At 45.8% G+C, this 23,191-nt stretch overlaps 1 protein-coding gene across 5 annotated transcripts in view; it reads right to left on the bottom strand.

Annotated features, from left to right (window-relative positions):
- Nucleotides 1–209: 209 nt before the first annotated feature.
- The window catches only part of glg1a (golgi glycoprotein 1a), a 150,941-nt gene continuing 127,959 nt past the window's right edge, over nucleotides 210–23,191 (bottom strand). The window contains exons 20-27 of one of the 5 annotated variants that reach the window (XM_085991133.1): nucleotides 21,499–21,622; nucleotides 19,819–19,961; nucleotides 15,015–15,116; nucleotides 14,778–14,885; nucleotides 4,291–4,411; nucleotides 3,091–3,197; nucleotides 2,350–2,513; nucleotides 210–2,239 (exon numbers count right to left, since the gene is read on the bottom strand). In XM_085991133.1, coding sequence (XP_085847259.1) covers nucleotides 2,170–2,239; nucleotides 2,350–2,513; nucleotides 3,091–3,197; nucleotides 4,291–4,411; nucleotides 14,778–14,885; nucleotides 15,015–15,116; nucleotides 19,819–19,961; nucleotides 21,499–21,622 — 939 coding nt within the window. In that variant the 3' untranslated portion in view covers nucleotides 210–2,169. Of the gene's footprint in view, nucleotides 2,514–3,090; nucleotides 3,198–4,290; nucleotides 4,412–14,777; nucleotides 14,886–15,014; nucleotides 15,117–19,767; nucleotides 19,962–21,498; nucleotides 21,623–23,191 lie in introns of all 5 variants that reach the window. The other 4 variants (XM_085991134.1, XM_085991130.1, XM_085991131.1 and 1 more) reach the window with 4 other exon arrangements.

The raw sequence follows: 23,191 nt of genomic DNA, 5'->3' as shown, positions 1-23,191 counted from the left end.
AGTATTATATTGTAGGACTGCTAAAATTCCTGCTTATCCTTTACATTAAGATGGGACGAATGGGCTTCCTCATCCGTAATTATCTTATCTTGTCATTAGTACTTGCAGCCCTTTAGTACAAGGAAGCATACCTAGATAACTGGTTAAAACCCAATGATTCAACTTGGGCAAGGAAAATGCAGCAATGAACAGGACTCAAAAGGAAAGGACAAAGTTTAAAAACCTGCAGACCTTTTTATTAATAAATTCTGCCATTTCATCTGTACAGAACAAAGAGCCTGTATGTTAGGATTTCATTAACATCTCAAATTACACAGCATGATCAGGAACAAGTATCTTGTACGTTCATGAAGCGGATTTTATACACAGAAAAAAATTCACAAAACCCTACAGTTTGTAAATTTTACTTCAAAGTGACATCGACACCTATAGCAGTACAACGCACGACTTTTCGCGTCTTGTCTGTACAACACGCAGGGCGACGCCAAGGAGTCTCACTGTACACAATTGCACTACAGATATTTTGTATTAAAAAATTTTAAACACCCCTAATACAAAGGAAATTAAAAAAACATAATCCCTGGTCTGCAACATGCAGGCCACCCCCTCACCATGATGGCAGTCACCAAAGTGACCAGGCAAATCCACACAAGAACTTAAAATAGAAGGCAACAGAAAAGAGTCGACAATTACAGGCGGTGACCCTGCTAAAATTTATTAGTAAACAATAAATAAGGCTGAAGATTCAACACAAAAGGAGAAAATAAATGTGCGTGATACTTCTGTTAGCAGTCAGAGATCAGTATTTAAAATGCACATTTCCTGATTAGATTGTTGTTCAGAAGCAATTTGTGTAGAGGACTATGGCTGATGGGATTTACAACACAGTCTAGTGGAATGGTGATCACTGGTAGCACTCTCAGGTGCATCCAACAGAGATCCTGTCAATGAGTGACTGAAAACGGTTAAAGCAGACAGTTCACTTTGTGCAAATTAACCTTGCATTAATGATCACACTGTACACTCGGCTTAAAAAAGGGACTTCAAACAACTAGTAGAGTTTGGCAATTCTTCAAACAATTTTTAAAACTGGCAAAAATACTGCCACAGAATTTTACTTCTCTATATATATTTTTATTCCAAATCAGCATTATTTCTTATAACATACTGATATGCAAAAGTTTAATGCTGTACACCTTATGCCATCTTAGTATGCATCAATGTGACTGCACAATTCAGCACCATATCAGTGTGCGTGTGAAAACGCACCTCATGAAATTACCTCGTTCGCCTAGAATTAAACTAAACAATTTCAGGCTGCCTTGTTTCCTACGAGTCAGCCTTCGCCCCAGAGTACCAGTCAGAATGCAGCTGTGAAATAATAGTGCACCAATATAGAGAATTACAGAGATATGCGTTAATGAACCTTGGCTTAACTCAGAAAAAGGTCATTTCCTAGCCTCACCGGGGAGCATAAAAAGTGATGCAACTTTAACATGATTGCAGGGTAAACTGTTCTTGAGAGTCAGTGTTGAGCTTGGTGGATGGTCTCCTTTAGGACCTTTTGTACTTCAATTGAAAATATCTGTAACTGAGACCTCTAAGTGTTATCAGCCCACGAATTGGAGCCGACAATCCGAGTAACCCAATAATCAAAGCACAGCATACAGATGAAAACAGCTACCACAATTTTACGTAACGCCAAACATTTCAAATATACAGTGAGTTAAGTTTGGCCTCAATACCTCTAGGCACCTTAGAGTGTGTCTCAATCCTTGTTCTGCACAAACAGGTCCCTTTAAGCCACTAACACTCAATATTTCATTTACAATGTGGGCTACAGTGGGCAAAACCATAGCCAACTTTTCTTCTCCTCCCCACCATCACCAAAAAAAAGCATGAAAAGAATATAATCTCCAAAAAGAGAGCAAGACCAATGTGTTTTGTACAGTCGCCAAAAAAAGACAAAACAAGAGGCTGAAGCAGACATGTGTCGAAAGCATCCTACAATCTACTTGAACTGATACAATTCTTTGGAATCGTTCCATTTGTGGCAGTTACCTTTCCTACAAGTGAGAATCTCTGTTGGATGAGACTGCTACCAGTAAGACTCGTTTGATCTGGGTGAACATGATTCAGATACATAATGGAAACCAAGTCTACAGGATACTAAAGAGAGGAGTCCTGCTGGAGCAGAAGCAGCAGCTTTTGGCTCGCACATTTGTTCTGCATATAAAATCTTTGCAGAACAAACAGAGAGAAAGTGTAAAGGATCGGATTGCGTCTGCTGCTCTTATTTAAGGAGACTATACAGAGGCTGTACAAAGGCAGGCTTGGGCCATGCTCTACCTATCCTTCAGCTCCCGTGTCAGTCGTTTGGTGATCCTGCCACAGGTCATGCCCAGTAGAAATAGAACGCAAACTCCAAGTGCCAACAAGCCCATAAGGTAATTTTTGGACGGAGATGTCATAACTTGATAGGCCAAGTCTGCAAATCCCTCAGCTGGGGCAACCTACAAGAAAAACAGTAATGCTTTGTTAACTGAGGGATTATACTCCATGAAAACCAGGCAATAGATGCTTGATGAGCACTTGAAAGTGAAATTCATGTCCATAAAACCCAATATATTTATACAGGTCTCACCCCATCTCCCACACCCCATCCCCTGCAACACCATCCCCACAAAGAGGCAAGTATCACACCCCGAATTCCCGATGGTTTGAACTGACTTGTCACAACTCTTACTCTCCTCCCAACACTCCCCAGCCAGCCCTGCCAAAAAACACTGTTTGCTCCCTGACAACAACGCTCACATCAGAAAATTACTGCAAGGAATCATCAAGCTTGTGCCAATCAGTTTTGAAAGTCGAGGCTTGCTGAAGCACAAGGTTGTTAACAAGCTCCATTCCTGCTTACATCACACACTTAGTGCTGGCAACACACGGTAGTGTGGAAAGAGGGAAATTTCAATTGCGGGGCTTTACGGCCCCATGTTTCACTGTTCATTCATACCCCAAGCTCCCCAGAAGTGGATTGGATGCAGTGGCACACTGCCTAGGACCCTTTCCCCAAACACTGACTCGCATTACCTTGGCTGCATAACTCCACATTTCCAGGCGATCTTGCAATCTCTTCTTACAGTCTGGCTGCAACCTCACCGTTTTATCTTCCAGTGCCTCCAGTAAACACGACATTTCTGGGGAAAGAAGAAAAACATAATTCAATAAACGTCAAACCTTCCCATGAGCCCACCACAGGAAGCTGGTGCCAAGCAGCAGACTCCACACAGGAGGCCCAACAACAGATTGCTGCTAAAATAATAATGGGCTTGGATTATCCAGAAATATTCAAAGGAATCGTTATTGAATGAACAATTAACTTATTAAAAAAGCAGAATTAAAAAAGAATTGCAGTTAAAAAAAAAAGGTAATTATAATGATTTAGGAGACCGAAGCAGTGTTCTACACTCAGTCAGAGCAGGGGCAGCGGGAGCCTGTTACATCTGCCCTGCTGCGTTGGAGCTACCATCAAAAGCTAAGTGGAAACCTGGAACCCCACTGATGCTGGAAATATCAGAGCTGACTGTAGCCTTTAAACAAAACCTTTTGTGAGCCTACATATATTAATATAGAGGGGATTGCTAATGCACATAGATTGAAGCCCACTTAACTTTTTATTTGATTTTTTTTTAATATAGAAGACAAGACAGACTTGCATTTATATAGCACCTTTCAAGACTTCAGGACATCCCAAAGCTTTTTACAGCCAATCAAGTGCTTTTGAAGTGTAGTCACTGTTGTAATGTAGGAAACGCGGCCGCCAATTTGCACACAGCAAGCTCCCACAAACAGCAATGCGATAACCAGATAATCAGGTTTTTTTTTTTTTTTTTATAAAAGTGGTGTTGGTTGAGGGATAAATATTGGCTAGGAGAACTCCCCTGCTTTTCTTCAAAATAGTGCTATGGGATGTTTTATGTCCCCCAGAGAGCAGACAGGGCCTCGGTTTAATGTCTCATCCAAAAAATGGCACCTTCGACACTCCCTCATTCGCCCTGGAGTGTCAGCCTAGATTTTTGTGCTCAAGTCTCTGGAGTGTGACTTGAACCCACAACCTTCTGACTTAGAAGCAAGGGTGCAACCAACTGAGTCACAGCTGACACTTACAGGCGGGGGATGTTAGTGCTGAGCAATGGGACACTTTCCCACTGACTGGCCAGGTTTTTAGTTTGAATAGCAGATGGAACAAACTCCTCCCACCCACCCACCACTCTAGTGCAATCCACTTACGGCGCCCCTTGCCAGGTAGGATTGAAGCACACTGGTGTTTGATATCTAGGCCGCAGGCTGCATGAAGCACTGGATCCACAAAGATGTCAGCTTTACTCTCTTGCAACATGTTCAGCACCTCCTACGGGACAAGGAATCATTCAATTAAACAAAACCAAAGCAATCTCTGCTCTCCAGACACATCCAGGAACACATTCACAACCTAGAGCTTTCCTGTTGGCTCCGAGTAAATGATGGTGTGATAATGTGGCTGTACAGGCCAGGAAAGAACAAAACACACCACCTGTCGCTTCCAAAAGTGAGAAGGACACTGGTATCGCCTACATGGCAGGTGCAGTGCCATAATTTGTCAGCAGGGACAGGTGAAATCAGCAGCTACATCCTTTCATAGACATATGAACAATGACGGCCAGGAAAAGACCCTCTGGTCCATCCAGTCTGTCCCACACAATGTGATACCTTGTGCATCAATATAGACAACGCCCTACCCCACCCGATATACATAGCGTTACATAGTATTTACAGCACAGAAACAGGCCATCTGGCCCAACAGGTCTATGCTCCACATTAAGCTCTACCTATCTTACTTTATTTAACCCCATCAACATATCCTTCTATTCCTTTCTCCCTCATGTACTTATCTAGCTTCCTCTTAAATGCATCTATGTTATTCACCTCAACTACTCCATGTGGTAGCAAGTTCCACATGCTAACCACACTCTGGGTAGAGGTTTCTCCTGAATTCCTTATTAGATTTATTAGTGACTATCATTTATGGCCCCTAGTTTTAGACTCGCCCACAATTGGAAACATCTTTCCTGCATCTACCCTATCAGACCCTCAAAACTTTAAAGACCTCGATTAAGTCACCCCTCAGCCTTCTCTTTTCTAGAGAAAAGAGTCCCAGCCTGTTCAGTCTTTCCTGATCGTTATAACCTCTCAGTTCTAGTATCACCCTTTTAAACCTTTTTTGCACCTTTTCCAGTACTTCTATATCCTTTTTTTTTTTAAATATGGAGACCAGAACTGTGCATGGTACTCCAACTGTGGTCTAGCCAAGGTTCTATACAAGTTTAACATAACTTCTGCTTCGGAATTCTGACTATCATTTTCCAATCCTCTCTAGCTACAGGTGTGGTGCCGGAGGACTGCTAACATTGTACCGTTGTTTAAAAAGGGAAAAAACGGGATAGACCGAGTAATCACAAGCCAGGTCAGCCTAACTTTGGTGGTGGGCAAATTATTGGAAAAAATTCTGAGGGACAGTATTAATCATCATTTAGAAAGGCACGGATTAATCAAGAGCAGAAGTGAACCATGCCAAAAAACCCTATTTAGAAGTCGTGCTCGATCACACCCTATCGTACAGGCAGCATCTCCAGAACCTTGGGGAAAAAACTGAAGAGTAGGGTCAACTTGAACCAGAAACTCGCCGGATCCACATGGGGAGCAGATGCTCAAACCCTTCGTACATCAGCCCTCGCCCTGGTGGACTCTACAGCAGAGTACTGCTCTCCGGCATGGCTACCAAGTCCGTATGTCAAATCCGTTGATGTCCAGCTGAATTCTATTATGAGAATTATCACTAGTACACTTATCGACACCAACACCTTGGCTGCCCATGCTTGCAAACATCGCACCACCACACCCACGCCGCAAATATGCAGTCTCCAGAGAATACAACCACTGCACCAACAAAGACATGCCAATCCAGCCCAACTTTAACAACCTACCACCAACCCGTCTCAAATCTAGAAGGCCATTTTGGACTGTCACCGAAGCCCTTCAGTAATCTCCCCTCAGCCTTGATGACCAATGGTGAAATACTTGGATAAACTGACACACAATAGATTCCTTAGAGGACCCCACAGTACAACCAGAAGGATCAAACCTTCCTCGCAAAATGTGGACAACCATCAACCGCCTCAGAACCGGTCATGGTAGATGCTGCCACCTTCTCCATAGATGGAAGATTAAAGTACTCCCATCATGCGACTGTGGAGCTCCGAATCAGATGCTGGAGCATATTCCCTTTAGGGAAAGAAATCTGCCTTCTTTACCTGGTCTGGCCTATGTGACCCCAGACCCACAGCAATGTGGTTGTCTCTTAATTGCCCGCTGAACTGGCCTAACAAGCCACTCAGTTATAACAAACCACTACAAAACAAAATAATAAAAATGAAACCGGACGGACCACCCGGCATCAACCTCGGCACCAGCTACGGACACGGCAACAGCACACCCAGCCCAGTCAACCCGGCAAAGCCCTCCTCACCAACATCTGGGGACTTGTGCCAAAATTGGGAGAGCTGTCACACAGACTAGTCAAGCAAAAGCCTGACAGTCATACTCACAGAATCATACCTTTCAGCCAATGTCCCAAACTCTTCCATCACCATCCCTGGGTATGTCCTGTCACACCGGCAGGACAGATCCACCAGGTGTGGCGGCACAGTGGTGTATACAGTCGGGAAGGAGCGGCGCCGAGAGTCCTCAACATCGACTCCGGACCCCATGAAGTTTCATGGCTTCAGGTCAAGCAAACCTCCTGCTGATTACCACCTACCGCCCTCCCTCAGCTGATGAATCATGTTGAACATGGCGGAGTACTGATTTGGAAGAAGCACTGAGATGAGCAAGGGCACAGAATGTACGATAGCAAAATACTGCAGATGTTGGAAATCCGAAATAACAACAGAAAATGCTGGAAAAACTCAGCAAGTCAGGCAACATCCGTGGAGAGAAATTTGAGTTGACGTTTCGGGTTTGACCCTTCTTCAAAACTGGAGAGAAAAGGAACTAGATCGAAGGCAGGGCTGCGATCGGACAAAAGAATAAAAGAACCAAAAGAAGTAAAAGAGATTAGAAGCTAGACGAGATGGTAATAGGCTGTGATTAGGTGTAAAGTGTACTGGCAGGGCAAAAGATAGCTGCCAGGTGTGAGAGAGAAACAAAAGTAAAGGGGGGGGGGGGGGAAAGGAAAGGAGTGGAAAAATATAAGTGAAAATGAAATAGGGGCCGAGGTTATGATCTGAAATTGTTGAACTCGATATTGAGACCGGAAGGCTGCAGAGTGCCTAATCGGAAGATGAGGTGCTGTTCCTCGAGTTTACGTTGAGCTTCCGTGGAACAGTACAAGAGGCCAAGGACGGTGAGGTCCGAGTGGGAATGGAGCGGTGAATTGAAATGACAGGCGACCGGAAGCTCGGGGTCACCCTTACGGACTGAACGGAGGTGTTCCGCAAAGCGGTCACCCAATCTGCGTTTGGTCTCCCCAATGTAGAGGAGACCGCATCGTGAGCAGCGAATACAGTATACTAGATTGCGAGAAGTACAAGTAAATTGCTGTTTCACCTGGAAGGGGTGTTTGGGGCCCTGGACAGTGGGAAGGGGGGAGGTATAGGGGCAGGTGTTACATCTCCTCCGCTTGCACAGGAAGGTGCCAGGCGAAGGGGAAGGGCTGTTTGGGGTGATAGAGGAGTGGACTAGGGTGTCTCGGAGAGAGCGGTCCCTGCAGAATGCTGAAAGGGGAGGGGAGGGGAGGGGAAGATACGTTTGGTGGTGGGATCACTTTGGAGGTAGCGGAAATGCCGGAGGATGATCCATTGAATGTGGAGGCTGGTGGGGTGAAAGGTGAGGACAAGGGGAACCCTATCGTGGTTCCGGGAGGGAGGGGCAGGGGTGAGGGCAGAGGTGCGGGAGATAGAACTGACACGGTCGAGGGCAGTGTCAACCACGGTAGAGGGGAATCCTCGGTTGCGGAAAAAGGAAGACATGTCTGAAGCACTGGTGTGGAAGGTGGCATCGTCGGAGCAGATACGGCGGAGGCGGAGAAACTGGGAGAATGGAATAGAGTCCTTACAGGAAGCGGGGTGGGAGGAAGTGTAGTCCAGGTAGCTGTGGGAGTCAGTGGGCTTGTAGTAAATATTGGTCGATAACCTATCCCCAGAGATGGAGACGGAGAAGTCGAGGAAGGGAAGGGAAGAGTCAGAGATGGACCATGTGAAGGTGAGGGAAGGGTGGAAATTGGAGGCAAAGTGAATGAAATTGTCAAGTTCGGGGCGAGAGCAGGAAACGGCACCGATACAGTCATCAATGTATCGGAAAAAGGAGGTGAGGGAGGGGACCCGAGTAGGACTGGAACAAAGATTGTTCCACATAGCCCACGAAAAGGCAGGCATAGCTAGGACCCATGCGGGTACCCATGGCAACACCTTTGATTTGGAGGAAATGAGTGGAGTTAAAGGAGAAGTTGTTCAATGTGAGAACAAGTTCAGCCAGGCGGAGGAGGGTCGTGGTGGATGGGGACTGGTCGGGCCTCTGTTCGAGGAAGAAGCGGAGTGCCCTCAGGCCATCCAGGTGGGGGATGGAGGTGTAGAGGGATTGTACGTCCATGGTGAAAAGGAAGCGGTTGGGGCCAGGAAACTGGAAACTGTTAAAGTGGCGGAGGGCGTCCGAAGAGTCGCGGATGTAGGTGGGAAGAGACTGGACAAGGGGAGAAAAGATAGAGTCAAGATAGGAAGAGATAAGTTCCGTAGGGCAAGAACAGGCTGAAACGATGGGTCTACCAGGGCAGTCCTGTTTGTGGATCTTGGGAAGGAGGTAGAAGCGGGCTGTGCGGGGTTGGGGAACTATGAGGTTGGTGGCAGCGGGGGGAAGATCTCCAGAGGAGATGAGGTCAGTGACAGTCTTGGAAACGGTGGTTTGATGTTCGGTAGTGGGGTCATGGTCCAGGTGGAGGTAGGAGCAGGTGTCGGAGAGTTGGCGTTCAGCTTCCGCTAGGTAGAGGTCAGTACGCCAAACAACAACAGCACCACCCTTGTCAGCGGGTTTAATGACAATGTCAGGGTTGGATCTAAGAGAATGGAGTGCTGCAAGTTCAGAGGGAGGTAGGTTGGAGTGAGTGAGGGGAGCAGAGAAATGGAGACGGCCGATGTCATGGCGGCAGTTAGCGATGAAAAGATCTAGAGATGGTGGGGGACTTCAATGTCCATCACCAAGAGTGGCTCGGTAGCACCACTACTGACCGAGCTGGTCGAGTCCTGAAGGGACGGTGGCATAGTGGCATAGTGGTTAGCACTGTTGCCTCACAGCGCCAGGGACCCGGGTTCGAATCCGGCCTCGGGTGACTGTCTGTGTGGAGTTTGCACATTCTCCCCGTGTTTGCGTGGGTTTTCTCCGGGTGCTCCGGTTTCCTCCCACAGTCCAAAGATGTGCGGGTTAGGTTGATTGTCTATGATAAATTGACCCTTAGTGTTAGGGGGATTAAATACATGGGGTTACGGGGATAGGGTGGGATATGTGTAGGGGTTACGGGGATCGGGTGGGATATGTGTCGGTGCAGGCTCGATGGGCCGAAATGGCCTCTATCTGCACTGTTGTGATTCTGTGACATAGCTGCCAGTCTGGGCCTGCGACAGGTGGTGAGAGAATCAACATGAGGGAAAAACCTACTTGACCTCGTCCTCCCCAATCTACCTGTCGCAAATGCATCTGTCCATGCCAGTATTGGTAGCAGTGACCACCGCACAGTCATTGTGGAGACGAAGTCCCGTCTTCACACTGAGGACACCCTCCATTGTGCTGTGTGGCACTACCACCGTGCTAAATGGGATAGATTCAGAACATAGAAACATAGAAGATAGGAGCAGGAGTAGGCCATTCAGCCCCTCGAGCCTGCTCCGCCATTCAATGAGATCATGGCTGATCATCCAACTTCAGTACCCTGTCCCTGCTTTCTCCCCATATCCCTTGATCCCTTTAGCCTTAAGAAATATATCCAACTCCTTCTTGAATATATTTGTGAATTGGCCTCTACTGCCTTCTGTGGTAGAGAATTCCACAGGTTCACCACTCTCTGGGTGAAGAAATTCCTCATCATCTCAACATCAAGAAAACCAAAGAAATCATTGTGGACTTCAGGAAGTCTAAAGGCGGAAGTCACACCCCCATCCACATCCATGGGGCTATGGTGGAAAGGGTGGACAGCTTTAAGTTCCTCGGAGTCCACATCACGGAAGACCTCTCCTGGTCCCTCAATACCTCCTCTCTGGTGAAGAAGGCCCAGCAGCGCCTATATTTCCTAAGGAGGCTGAAGGGATGTAACCTGTCACCCCTGATCCTCTCTAACTTTTACCGCTGCACAATAGAGAGCATCCTGACGAACTGTATCACAGTATGGTATGGCAGCTGTAGCTACTATGACCGGAAAGCCCTGCAGCGGGTAGTCAAAACTGCCCAACGCATTACCGGCACCCAGCTACCAACCATAGAGCACATATACCAGAAACGCTGTTTACGGAGGTCACGGACCATCATCAAAGACCCTACCCACCCCAGCCACAGTCTGTTCGCCCTCCTGCCATCTGGGAGACGCTACAGATGCATTCGCACCCGAACGACCAGATTTAGGAACAGCTTCTTTCCCAGGGCTGTCATCCTACTGAACTCCACAAATAAACTCTAAAGCCTGCACATCTGCCAATGCACTTTATTATGTTTATGTTAATGTATTACAAGCCAAATGAATGTTGAATGTTTAAATGTCTTAATCTAAATGTACACTCTCGGGAGCCGCAAGCCTACATTTCGTTGTACTGCACTTGTGCACTAACAATGACAATAAAGTTGATTGATTAAATGGCTTACCCCTTATCTTTAGACTGTGACCCCTGGTTCTGGACTCTCCGACCATCGGGAACATCCTTCCTGCATCTAGTCTGTCTAGTCCTGTTAGAATTTTGTAAGTTTCAATGAGATCCCCTCTCACTCTTCTAAACTCCAGCGAGTATAATAAGCCCAATCGACCCAATCTCTCCTCATACTTCATTCCTGCCATCCCAGGTATCAGTCTGGTGAATCTTCGCTGCACTCCCTCCATGGCAAGAACATCCTTCCTCAGATAAGGCAACCAAAACGCACACAATACTCAAGGTGTGGTCTCACCAAGGCCCTGTACAACTGCAGCAAGACATCCTTGTTCCTGTACTCAAACCCTCTCGCTACGAACAGATCTAGCAGCTCAAAACTGGCCATCCATGAGGCGCTGTGGGCCATCAGCAGCAGATTTGTATTCCACCACAATCTGTAACTTCATGGCCCAGCATATCCCTCACTACCATTCCCATCAAGCCAGGGGACCAACCCTGGTGTAGAAGAGCATGCCAGGAGCAGCACCAGGCATACCTAAAAATGAGGTGCCAACCTGGGGAAGCTGCAACACAGAACTAAATGCATGCTAAAAAGCAGAAGCAGCGTGCTATAGACAGGGCTAAGTGATCCCACAATCAACGGATCAGATCAAAGCTCTGCAGTCCTGCCACATCCAGTCGTAAATGGTGGTGGACCAATTAACAACTAACGGGAGGAGGAGGCTCCATGAATATCCCCATCCTCAATGATGGTGGAGCCCAGCACTGCAGAAGACAAGGCTGAAGCGTTTGCAACCATCTTCAGCCAGAAGTGCAGAGTGGATGATCCATATCAATCTCCTCCTGAGGTCCCCACCATCACAGAAGCCAATCTTCAGCCAATTCGATTCACTCCACAATAGCAAGAAACGGCTGAGCGCACTGGATACAGCAAAGGCTTTGGGCCCCGACAACATCCCGGCTATCGTGAAGACTTGTGCTCCAGAACTAGCCACGCCTCTAGCCAAGCTGTCCAATACAGCTACAACACTGGCATCTATCCGACAATGTGGAAAACTGCCCAGGTATGTCCTGTCCACAAAAAGCAGGACAAATCCAATCCGGACAATTACCGTCCCATTAGTCTACTTTCAATCAGCAAAGTGATGGAAGGCGTCATCGACAGTGCTATCAAGCAGCACTTGCACACCAATAACCTGCTCACTGATGCTCAGTTTGGGTTCCGCCAAGACCACTCAGCTGTCGACCTCATTACAGCCTTGGTCCAAACATGGACAAAGGAGCTGAATTCCAGAGGCGAGGGGAGTGTGACTGCCCTCAACATCAAGGCAGTATTTGACCGAGTGTGGCATGAAGGAGCCCTAGTAAAACTGAAGTCAATGGGAATCGGGGGGTGGGGGGGGAAACGCTCCACTGGCTGGAGTCATACCTAGCACAAAGGAAGATGGCTGTGGTGATTGAAGGTCAATCATCACAGCCCCAGGGCATCACAAGAGTTCCTCAGGGCAGTGTCCTAGTTCCAACCATCTTCAGCTGCTTCATCAATGAACTTCCCTCCATCATAAAGGTCAGAAATGGGGATGTTCGCTGATGACTGCAGTGTTCAGTGCCATTCATAACTTCTCAGATAATGAAGCAGTCCATGCCTGCATGCAACAAGACCTGGACGATGCTCAGGCTTGGGCTGATAAGTGGCAGGTAACATTCACGCCACAGAAGTGCCAGTCAATGACTATCTCCAACAAGCGAGAGTCTAAACACCGCCCCTTGACATTCAATGGCATTACCATCACCGAACCCCCACCATCAACATCCTGGGGGTCACCATTGACCAGGAGCTTAACTGGACCAGCCACAAATATTGTGGCAACAAGGGCAGGTCAGATTAGCACCCCCTCTACCACCTTAAACATCTACTCCCTCCACCACCGGCGTACCGTAGCTGCAGTGTGTACCATCTACAAGATGCAATGCAGCAACTTGACAAGGCTTCTTCGGCAGCACCTCCCAAACCAACCCGCAACCTCTTCCACCTAGGACAAGGGCAGCAGACGCATGGAAACACCACCACCACCACGTGCCCTGCCAAGTCACACATCATCCTAACTTAGAAGTATATCGCCGATCCTTCAATGTCGTTGGATCAAAATCCTGGAACTCCCTACCTAACAGCACCGTGGGCGTACCTTCATCACACGGACTGCAGCGGTTCAAGAAGGCGGCTCACCACCACCTTAAGGGCAATTAGGGATGGGCAATAAATGCTGGCCTTGCCAGTGATGCCCACATCCCATAAAAACAAATCTAAAAAAATCATTGAGCTCTCCCCTCAGGAAATTTGCAGGCAGCCTACAAGTTATCCATGCTGTTACACCGGAAGCTTTGACCCAGATATCTGACTTAAACATTTAATTTGCTTTGCTACTACCGTACGAAAGATGATGATGATCAAGGACAATCAGCATGAATTTGTTAAGGGAAGGTTGTGTCTGATTAACTTGATCGAATTTTGAGGAGGATCAATGAGGGTAGTGTGTTTGATGTAGTCTACATGGATTTTAGCACAGCTTTTGACAAGGTCCCACATGGCAGACTGGCCAGAAATGTAAATGTCCATGGGAATCCAAGGAAAAGTGGCAAGTTGGATCTAAAATTGGCTCAGCAGCAGGAAGCAAAAAGGGTAATGGTCGACAGGTGTTTGTGACTGGAAGGCTGTTTCCTGTGGGGTTCCGCAGGGCTCAGTATTAGGTCCCTTGCTTTTTGTGGTATATATCAATGATTTAGACTTCAATGTAGGGGACATGATTGAGAAGTTTGCAGATGTTACATAAACTGGCTGTGATTGATAGTGAGCTAGATAGCTGCAGACTGCAGGAAGATATCAATGGACTGGTCAGGTGGACAGAAAAGTGGCAAATGGAATTCAATCCAGGAGTGTGAGGTAATGCATTTGGGGAGGGCTAAGACGACAGGGGAACACACAATAAATGGTAGGGTACTGAGAGGTGTAGAGGAACAGAGGGACCTTGGATTGCATGTCCACAGATCCCTGAAGGTAGCAGGGCAGGTAGATAAGGAAGGCATATGGGATACTTTCCTTTATTAGCCGAGGCATAAAACAGAAGAGCAGGGAGGTTACGCTTGAACAGCATAAAACGCTAGTTAGGCCTCAGCTAGAGTACTGCGTGCAGTTCTGGTCACCACATTACAGGAAAGATGTGATTGCACTGGAGAGGGTACAGAGGAGATTTATGAGGATGTTGCCAGCACTGCAGAATTTTGGCTATGAGGAAAGATTGGCTAGGCTGGGGTTGCTTTATTTGGGACAGAGAAGGCTGAGGAGAGACTTAATTGAGGTGTATAAAATTATATGGGGCCTAGATAGAAAGGACCCATTTCCCTTACCAGAGAGGTCAATAACCAGGGGCATAGATTTAAAGTAATTGGTAAAAGGATTAGAGGGGGGATTTGGGAGAAATTTTTTCACCCATCGGGTGGTGGGGGGTCTGGGACTCACTGCCTGAAAGGGTGGTAGAGGCAGAGACCCTCATCACATTAAAAAAGTACTTGGATATGCCCTTGAAGTGCTGTAACCTACAAGGCTACGGACCAAGAGCTGGGATTAGGCTGGATAGCTCTTTCGGTTGGCACAGACAAGATAGGCCGAATGGCATCCTTCTATGATTCTATTCCTTTAGAATTGAAGCGCGTTGTTTGCATTTCTTATGGCGGTGTTAAATTTGTGATTCGACCCCTAGATCCCTTTGTTCCTCCTTCCTTGATGTAGCTTAATGATTAACTTTTAAAATCAATCAACTATAAAAAAAAAGACCATACCTTTTTGCAGGATTCTCCTGTAATCTTCAGGAGGTTGATTTTCAGACACTCCTCTACCTGTCCAGTCTGTTCCTGTGCTGCCGCTTCCTCTGCACACAGAGTGTTAATCTGCAAAAACAGCAAATGAAGCTTCACAGGATGATCCCAGTTATATTCCCCCACCCCCAACACTCCTTTATCTCAGTCAATATTCCCACCCTCCTGTCCTTTCCTCTTGTCATCATGAGTCCAACCCACCTCTTTATTGCAGTGTATCTGCAGTTGAGGGTCCAGCCTGTAGTCCAGGGCTGACTCCTGGATAATCACACGAATCTGATCTTCACAGTCTGAAGATAAACGCTGCCAAGAAATGAGAATGTCATCAGATGGAGCTCAGTCACTTTAACACAAGCTACTCTTAAATCTATTCTCAGAACGTTCTACAGGAAAACTGAAGATTCATAATAGCTCAGATCAGGCCACTGCGAGGGCTGACTCTAAATATAGCTTAGAAATAGAGCAAGAAATGTCGATCAGTGGAATCAGTCCAGTCCCTTTCGGCCTGGATTTAATTCTGCTCACTGCAGGTAAAGATGTGGAAAGGTTGTATACACAATAAACACAGGCAGGGTCATTGGAAAGAAAATCTGTCGAGCTGCACAACTCCAAAAGGCGTGTCAGTACACCAAGGTGCAGTGGAGCTGGCCACTTTCCAAAAAAAATCCAGGCCCTAATTTAATACACAGATCTTATTCATCCAAACCAACAGGCCTTCCACTTACTAACAGCAGCCACCAATCACTGTAAAGACATTAGCTGCCTTCAGTCACCAGATCTTGAGTTAATAAGTGGTTGTGTCAAACAATTTGGAAATCCAGTTCTGTGCATTCAGCTTGTTTTTAATCACGAGAGGATGACATGGCCATTAACACACAGAAAGCTCCTCTCCTGTCTAATCGCGGCTCAGAACATCTCTTCATAAAACATCAGACTATGAGAGGCTTTCCTTACTCACTAAATATAGCCTCTACAAATGAACGAACATCTGCCAAACAGTGGGAAACTTGCCTCTAATTAACAGTTAGCTTTTGTTCTTGGTGAGCTGAACTCCCAACATGTGCCTGCATGGAGTATTAAGTAAAATAAAAAGCAAAATACTGCAGATGCTGGAAATGTAAAATAAAAACAAAATGCTGGAAACTCAGCAGGTCAGGCAGCATCTGTGGATGACCTTCCATTAGAAACTCTTTCTCCACAGATGCTGCCCGAGTGCTTTCAAGCATTTTCTGCTTTTTATTGGAGTATGTCATCTTAGCTTGCAACATTTTATAATAGAAACATAGAAGATAGGAGCAGGAGTAGGCCATTCGGCCCCTCGAGCCCACTCCACCATTTACAGAAATCACAGAATCACAGAAACCTCACAGTGCAGATAGAGGCCATTTCGGCCCATCGAGCCTGCACCGACACATATCCCACCCCTGATCCCCGTAACCCCTACACCAACACATATCCCACCCTATCCCCACGTATTTAATCCCCCTAACACTAAGGGTCAATTTTATCATAGCCAATCAACCTAACCTGCACATCTTTGGACTGTGGGAGGAAACCGGAGCACCCGGAGGAATCCCATTTAATGAGATCATGGCTGATCATCCAAATTCAGTACCCTGTCCCCGCTTTCTCCCCATATCCTCAAGAAATATATCCAACTCCTTCTTGAATATATTTAATGAATTGGCCTCAACTGCCTTGTGTGCCAGAGAATTCCACAGGTTCACCACTCTCTGGATGAAGAAATTCCTCATCAGTCCTAAATGGCTTACCCCTTATCCTTAGACTGTAACTTGTGGTTCTGGACTCCCCCGCCATTGGGAACATCCTTCCTGTATCTGTTAGAATTTTATAAGTTTCAATGAGATCCCCTCTCATTCTTCTAAACTCTAGCGAATAAGCCTAATCGACCCAATCTCTCCTCATACGTCATTCCTGCCATCCCAGGTATCAGTCTGGTGAATCTTCGCTGCACTCCCTCCATGGCAAGAACATCCTTCCTCAGATAAGGCGACCAAAACTGCACACAATACTCAAGGTGTGGTCTCACCAAGGCCCTGTACAACTGCAGCAAGACATCCTTGCTCCTGTACTTGAATCCTCTCGCTGTGAAGGCCAACATACCATTTGCCTTCTTAACCGCCTGCTGCACCTGCATGCTTACCTTCAGCGACTGGTGCACAAGGACATCCAGGTCTCGTTGCACTTCCCCTTCTCCCAATCTATTGCCGTTCAAATAATCTGTCTTCCTATTTTTGCCACCGAAGTGGATAACCTCGCATTTATCCACATTATACTGCATCTGCCATGCATCTGCCCAATCACCCAACCTGTCCAAATTGTACTGGAGATTCTCTGCATCCTCCTCACAGCACACGCCCACCCAGCTTTGTGTCGTCTGCAAACTTGGAGATATTACATCTAGTTCCCTCGTCTAGATCATTTATATATATTGTGAATAGCTGGGGTCCTAGCACCGATCCCTGCGGTATCCCACTAGTCACTGCCTGCCACTCGGAAAAAGACCCGTTTATTCCAACTCTTTGTTTCCTGTCTGCCAACCAGTTCTCTATCCAAGACAGTACCTTACCCCCAATCCCATGTGCTTTAACTTTGCACGCTCATCTCTTATGCGGGACCTTATCGAAAGCCTTCTGAAAGTCCAAATACACCACATCCACTGGTTCTCCCGCATCTATTCTACCAGTTACATCCTCAAAAAATTCCAGATTAGTCAAGCATGATTTACCTTTTGTAAATCCATGTTGACTTTATCCGATCCAGTCACTGTTTTCCAAGTGTTCTGCTATTACATCTTTTATAAATGGACTCTAGCATTTTCCCCACTACCGATGTCAGGCTTACCGGTCCATAATTCCCCGTTTTCTCTCTACCACCCTTCTTAAATAGTGGGGTTACATTAGCTATCCTCCAATCCATGGGAACTGTTCCGGAGTCTATAGAATTTTGGAAGATGACCAGCAATGCATCTACTATTTCTAGGGCCACTTCCTTAAGTACCCTAGGATGTAAATTCAGGCCCTGGGGAATTAAAACCGTCTAAATTTTATAAGCTATTAATCTTAACTGTCAAATGCTGATTGCAAACTGCATAAGCTAGTTTGAGTGTACTATGTCTAACATTGCATGATTTCCAAAGTGCAATGGGAGCAGCGTTCCCTTGTATCGATCACTGTAAAGGACCTGTGGTGAGATCTACAATTCTTGAATTCGAGTGCTCCTATAAATTAAGGACAGCAGGACTGCAGTAAATATACACAAAGACCTTAATGGGGAAGATATTGCTCTGAAAAGTCTTAAGCAGAATATGAAAGAACATAAGAAATAGGAGCAGGAGTAGGCCAATCGGCCCCTCGAGCCTGCTCCGCCATTCAATAAGATCATGGCTGATCTGATCCTAACCGCCAATCCACTATCACAGAACCATCTCCTGAATCTAACAGAATTAGACATACGAAATAGGAGCAGGATCAGGCTACACGGCCCCTGGGCCCGCTCTGCTACCCACAGGGCCATGTCCGATCCGAACCTAGACTCATGTCCAAATTCCTGCCCGCTCCCCATAACCCTTAATTCCCTTTACTTCTAGGAAACTGTCTATTTCTGTTTTAAATTTATGTAATGATGTAGCTTCTACAGCTTTTTGGGGCAGCATATTCCATGGACCTACCACCCTCTGAGTGAAGTAGTTCCTCCTCATCTCAGTTTTGAAAGAGCAGCCACTTATTCTAAGACTATGCCCCCTAGTTCTAGTTTCACCCATCATCGGGAACATCCTCCCCGCATCCACCCGATCCAACCCCTTCACAATCTTATATGTTTCAATAAGATCGCCTCTCATTCTTCTGAACTCCAATGAGTAGAGTCCCAATCTACTCAACCTCTCCTCATATGTCCACCCCCTCATCCCCGGGATTAACCGAGTGAACCTTCTTTGTACTGACTCGAGAGCAAGTATGTCCTTTCTTAAGTATGGACACCAAAACTGTACGCAGTATTCCAGGTGCGGTCTCACCAATACCTTGTACAACTGAAGCAATACCTCCCTATTTTTATATTCTATCCCCCTAGCAATGAAAGCCAACATTTCATTGGCCTTCTTAATCACTTGCTGCACCTGCATACTAACCTTTTGAGTTTCGTGCACCAGGACCCCCAGATCCCTTTGTACTTCAGTACTTTCCAGTTTCTTGCCATTAAGATAATAACTTGCTCTACGATTTTTCCTGCCAAAGTGCATAACCTCACACAAAGCTCAGTGGAAACTTAAACTTTTATAAAATTTTCAGAATTTTCCAAAAACAAAAAAGTGGAAAGGCCACGCTAAAATATGACTGTTTTCTGGTACATTAGCTAAACTGGCAATGACAAAGAACTGAGGTGGACTTCCAGAACAAAGCCAGCTGATACTCTGACAGGAAGCCCGCATACCGCATTGAATCATAGAATTTTACAGCAAAGGAGGTGGCCGTTCAGCCCATCATGCCTCTGCTGATTCTCTGAAAGTACTATCCACTTCACCCGATTCCCTTTTAAGTGTTTCTTTTTCAGGCGTTCTATGTCCTAATCCCTCCCTTTTAATAATCCTAAAAGGTATGACCTCTAGTTACTGACCAGTGTTTTGCTTCCGATTTACTTTATCAAATCTTCATTTCTTTTGAGCACCTCGATCAGATCACCTCTTAACCTTTTTTGTTCCAATGAAAAAAGCCCCAGTTTCTCATTACTAAACCCCCTCAACCCTGATACTACACACTGCTTAGCAACAAACTTGCAAACAGTGTAAAATCCAGTAACAAGAGGCTGACAATCCCACCACAGTAATCAACACAACCATTACATGCCTGAATGAAGGCACATACATTTGCTTAGTTATGGTATGTAACAATGAGCACATGAGCAAGGGAGGGAGAGAGAAAGAGAAATGACCAACATGTATTTCAGGAAAACCGTCTCCTTCGTGGCCCACCTGTCCTGTCAGTACCTGGTCAGCATATTTCAGTTTCAGACAGGAGACGACCTGACCCTCCAGCTCTTTGCCATCTTTTACATTATTCAAAACAGACTGGCAGAACTTGGGGATGTCAGCCTTGCAGGCTTTCCTCAGGACTGGATTTAAACGGTAATCTGAAACAGACACACACAATACTTAAAATGAACAAAGCACTATAATACATGGAGGAAAAACTGGTCACAGTGTGGACATCAGTCATATGGCTATGCTCACAGTTGGCTTTCTGGAGACTGTGGGGCAGCACAGCACTGGGCTGTAGTAAAACAATGTGGGTTCGTGTGTAAGTCACCATTTCAGCTACGTTGTCATGGTTAAGTGTCTGAAACCAGGTGCTTTCCCATAGGGAAGAACCAAGGTGAAGTTACCCCAGGACTCTACTTATAACTCTGCCCCAACTAAGCCTATTTGAGACCAGCATCGACAGGTCTGGGGACAGGTCACCAGTTTGGCTGGAGATGGTCTGCACAGGAAACCCCAAGAAAGAATGGAAGAGAATACCTTAAAAGCCAAAAAAGGGAAATCGTGGCTTTAATGGCTACCACAGCTGCATTTACTAACAAGACATCTGCCAAGTTTCTTGGGTATTTAAATCTAAAGGTTTCATTGACATAACTTACCAAGCCTTTTCTTTTACGACCAGCATTACATTTAATTCCACAACGCCTTAAAAGTTAAGGGTCAAAGGGTAGTGGAAATCTGGAACACTCCTACACAAAGCTGTTGAGGCTGGGTCAATTGAAAATTTCAAAACTGAGATGGATAGCAATCTAGGGAAGGGTATTAAGGGATATGGAACCAAGGCGTGTAAATGGAGTTAAGATACAGATCAGCCATAATCTAATTGAATGGCAGAACAGGCTCGAGCAGCTGATAGTTTGTTCCCAGAGAGATAGGAACAGAAGTAGGCCCATCAGTAAATGCATTTGTAATATTCCTCCGATGCCCTACTGTGGCTATTTGGAGTAATTTTCGGGCAACTCCAACATGTTCCACTAACTCACATTCTGTTGAGCATTATCAACCTATTTTTATAAAACAAGAGTGAACCCCACAGCAGATAAATAACTCCATTTCAAAAAAAACCTGTGACAGCATTCTCAATCCCAAGAGTTCCAATCTAGAATCAGATCACTTCTAAAGCACTGAGAACACAGCACCCAGACACCAACACTGCAGAACTATTAACAGCCTTGTTAAATAGGCATGCACTAAATTAGCTTGTTACACATGGGGGGATTGGACACTAAGCGATTGTACAAAACCCATCTGTCCATGGAAGGAGCAATACAAAGGCAATGCTCAATTCACGGTTACTTTTTCTTTCCTAGGAAGTATCCCCTGCAGATTAGAAGCTGTGTGTAGTGAGGACTAGGTTCTGCACGCCTGGGAACCCACGTGCAGAGATAAAAGTTCCCTCTCTCTGCTGACTGTAAATGCCCTACAGAAATGAATTTGGGCTACGTCAATTCCTGTTCCCGACAGGTGGGGCCCACAGCACAGAACAGCCCATAATTCCACAAAAAACTGCAATGACTTGGCAGTGTGGGTCCCATCTCCTCTTCCTCTTCCCCTCAAGGCTTCAGGGCCCTACGCTGGGAGGTTTCCAACCCCATGAATTTTGCTGGATTTTCTGGGCTCGGCAGCACATACCAGTGTTCTGCGTGATTTGCCGCTTGGTGATCATCTGCTTGCACTTGGGGTCCATCAGTTCGGCATTCTTATTCAGCTTTAGGCACTGCAGCACGTTCTTTGAGTCAGCATCAGTGCAGTAACGCTGCAAACACATGGAACACAACTAGTCAAGAGTCCACACGAGCAGCCAAACATTCAAATCTTGTTCTAACGAAGCCCTGCTTGAATAAAATTGTTTAACCCATACACAGATGCTTTTGAGGCTGCAGCTTGAACATTCCCCAAATAATAAATAACAACCCTCCAATAAGCCAATGGTAGATTGGCTTCACCCTTCTTAATCACCACCAAAACGGGATTTAACGGCCACATAGAAAACACTGTTTAGCAGCCGGGAAATTCAGCCTTTAACAATTTGAGAATGCATTCAATCGATGAACACTTCCTGTTGTGTCTTGTACCCTAGACATCTCACAATTTGTTATCACCATTGTGATGTAACTTTACGGTATGCTAATCACACCGTTCCCTCTTGCTGCAGTCTACCCGCATTTCCCATAAAGCAGACATCATGTCCCTATGACCCAGAGCCTCAGCCCCGAGTTTCCTACCCCCTCATACCATTTAGAACTCCCACAATACTAGATCGCTAGTACCCACATATAAGTCACTCAAAGACGGTATTATCAAGATACGACAGTTGAACCAGACTTAGTTCCCAAATTGACCAACTAGATTTATTTAGATATTGAACAAGTACAGTACCTACAGAACACCACAAGCTTATGTACAACAGCAGCAAATGGCCCGATCTTTTGAAATTACAATCTGCTCCCAATAGCAACGCATGTAGTCAGCCTCTATCAATGCTTCAACACACCAAAACTCACTTTAGGTTCAATTGCACCCTAGCATCCCCACTTTCATGCTTCAGTTTTTCCTCTCGCAGTCTCTGTTGTGTCTCAAGGTGTTTTATGTTGTGTCTCAAGGGGTTTTATACCCTTATCTATATAACAATTAAGGAGGACTCTGGGGTGGAGAGTTAGTTAACGGCCATTTTATTTACAATGTGCTTCTTCAGTCAATGCACTACATTTCCCATAGTGCATTGCAAATCACAACAATGGTATCCCCTGTGGACAATTCTAATACACATTCAAAATACACAACAGTCTCAAACCACAGGCTTAAATGATCCATTAGCCTTTGAATGTAGCACATTCCCAGTTTGTGTCACTGCATATGGGTGGGTGTGTAAGTAGGTACGCAGAGACAGAACTGGCTTTGAGTATGAATATAAAATACATTGTGCTCTATATAAAAGGTCAATCTAAGACAGGGAAAGCTGCTCGGCCCCAGCAGGTTTGGTTTCCAGAAGGTGGCTTTTGTCTTCGGCTTCCAAACAGCATTAATGCGTTCATGAAGCCAGGAAGACTTCATTTGGGGGATCCAAACACCTTCCTCCTGTGGATCATTCAACCTGGAAAGAGTTGTAACTTCTTTCTGCGTTAGTTTATGTCTGCCTGGATATTCACAGTGGAGCCCTTGCAATTAAGCTTCTGGCCTGATAAACTGGAGACATGAGGGAACCGGGGTGGCCCTGGGTGAAACTGAACTGAAAGCGAGTGCTGGAGCATGTTACATAGAGCATTGGTAAAGAGACCGACGATCTACACTGCTGTCAGCAGCACAGTGCAATTAAAGATCATGC

This window comes from Somniosus microcephalus, chromosome 6, assembly GCF_052327205.1.
Source record: "Somniosus microcephalus isolate GS21.2 chromosome 6, FLI_Smic_1.0, whole genome shotgun sequence".
Lineage (NCBI taxonomy): Eukaryota > Metazoa > Chordata > Chondrichthyes > Squaliformes > Somniosidae > Somniosus > Somniosus microcephalus.
The sequence above is the reverse complement of the archived record's forward strand: the minus strand, read 5'-3'. Positions and strand labels throughout refer to the sequence as shown.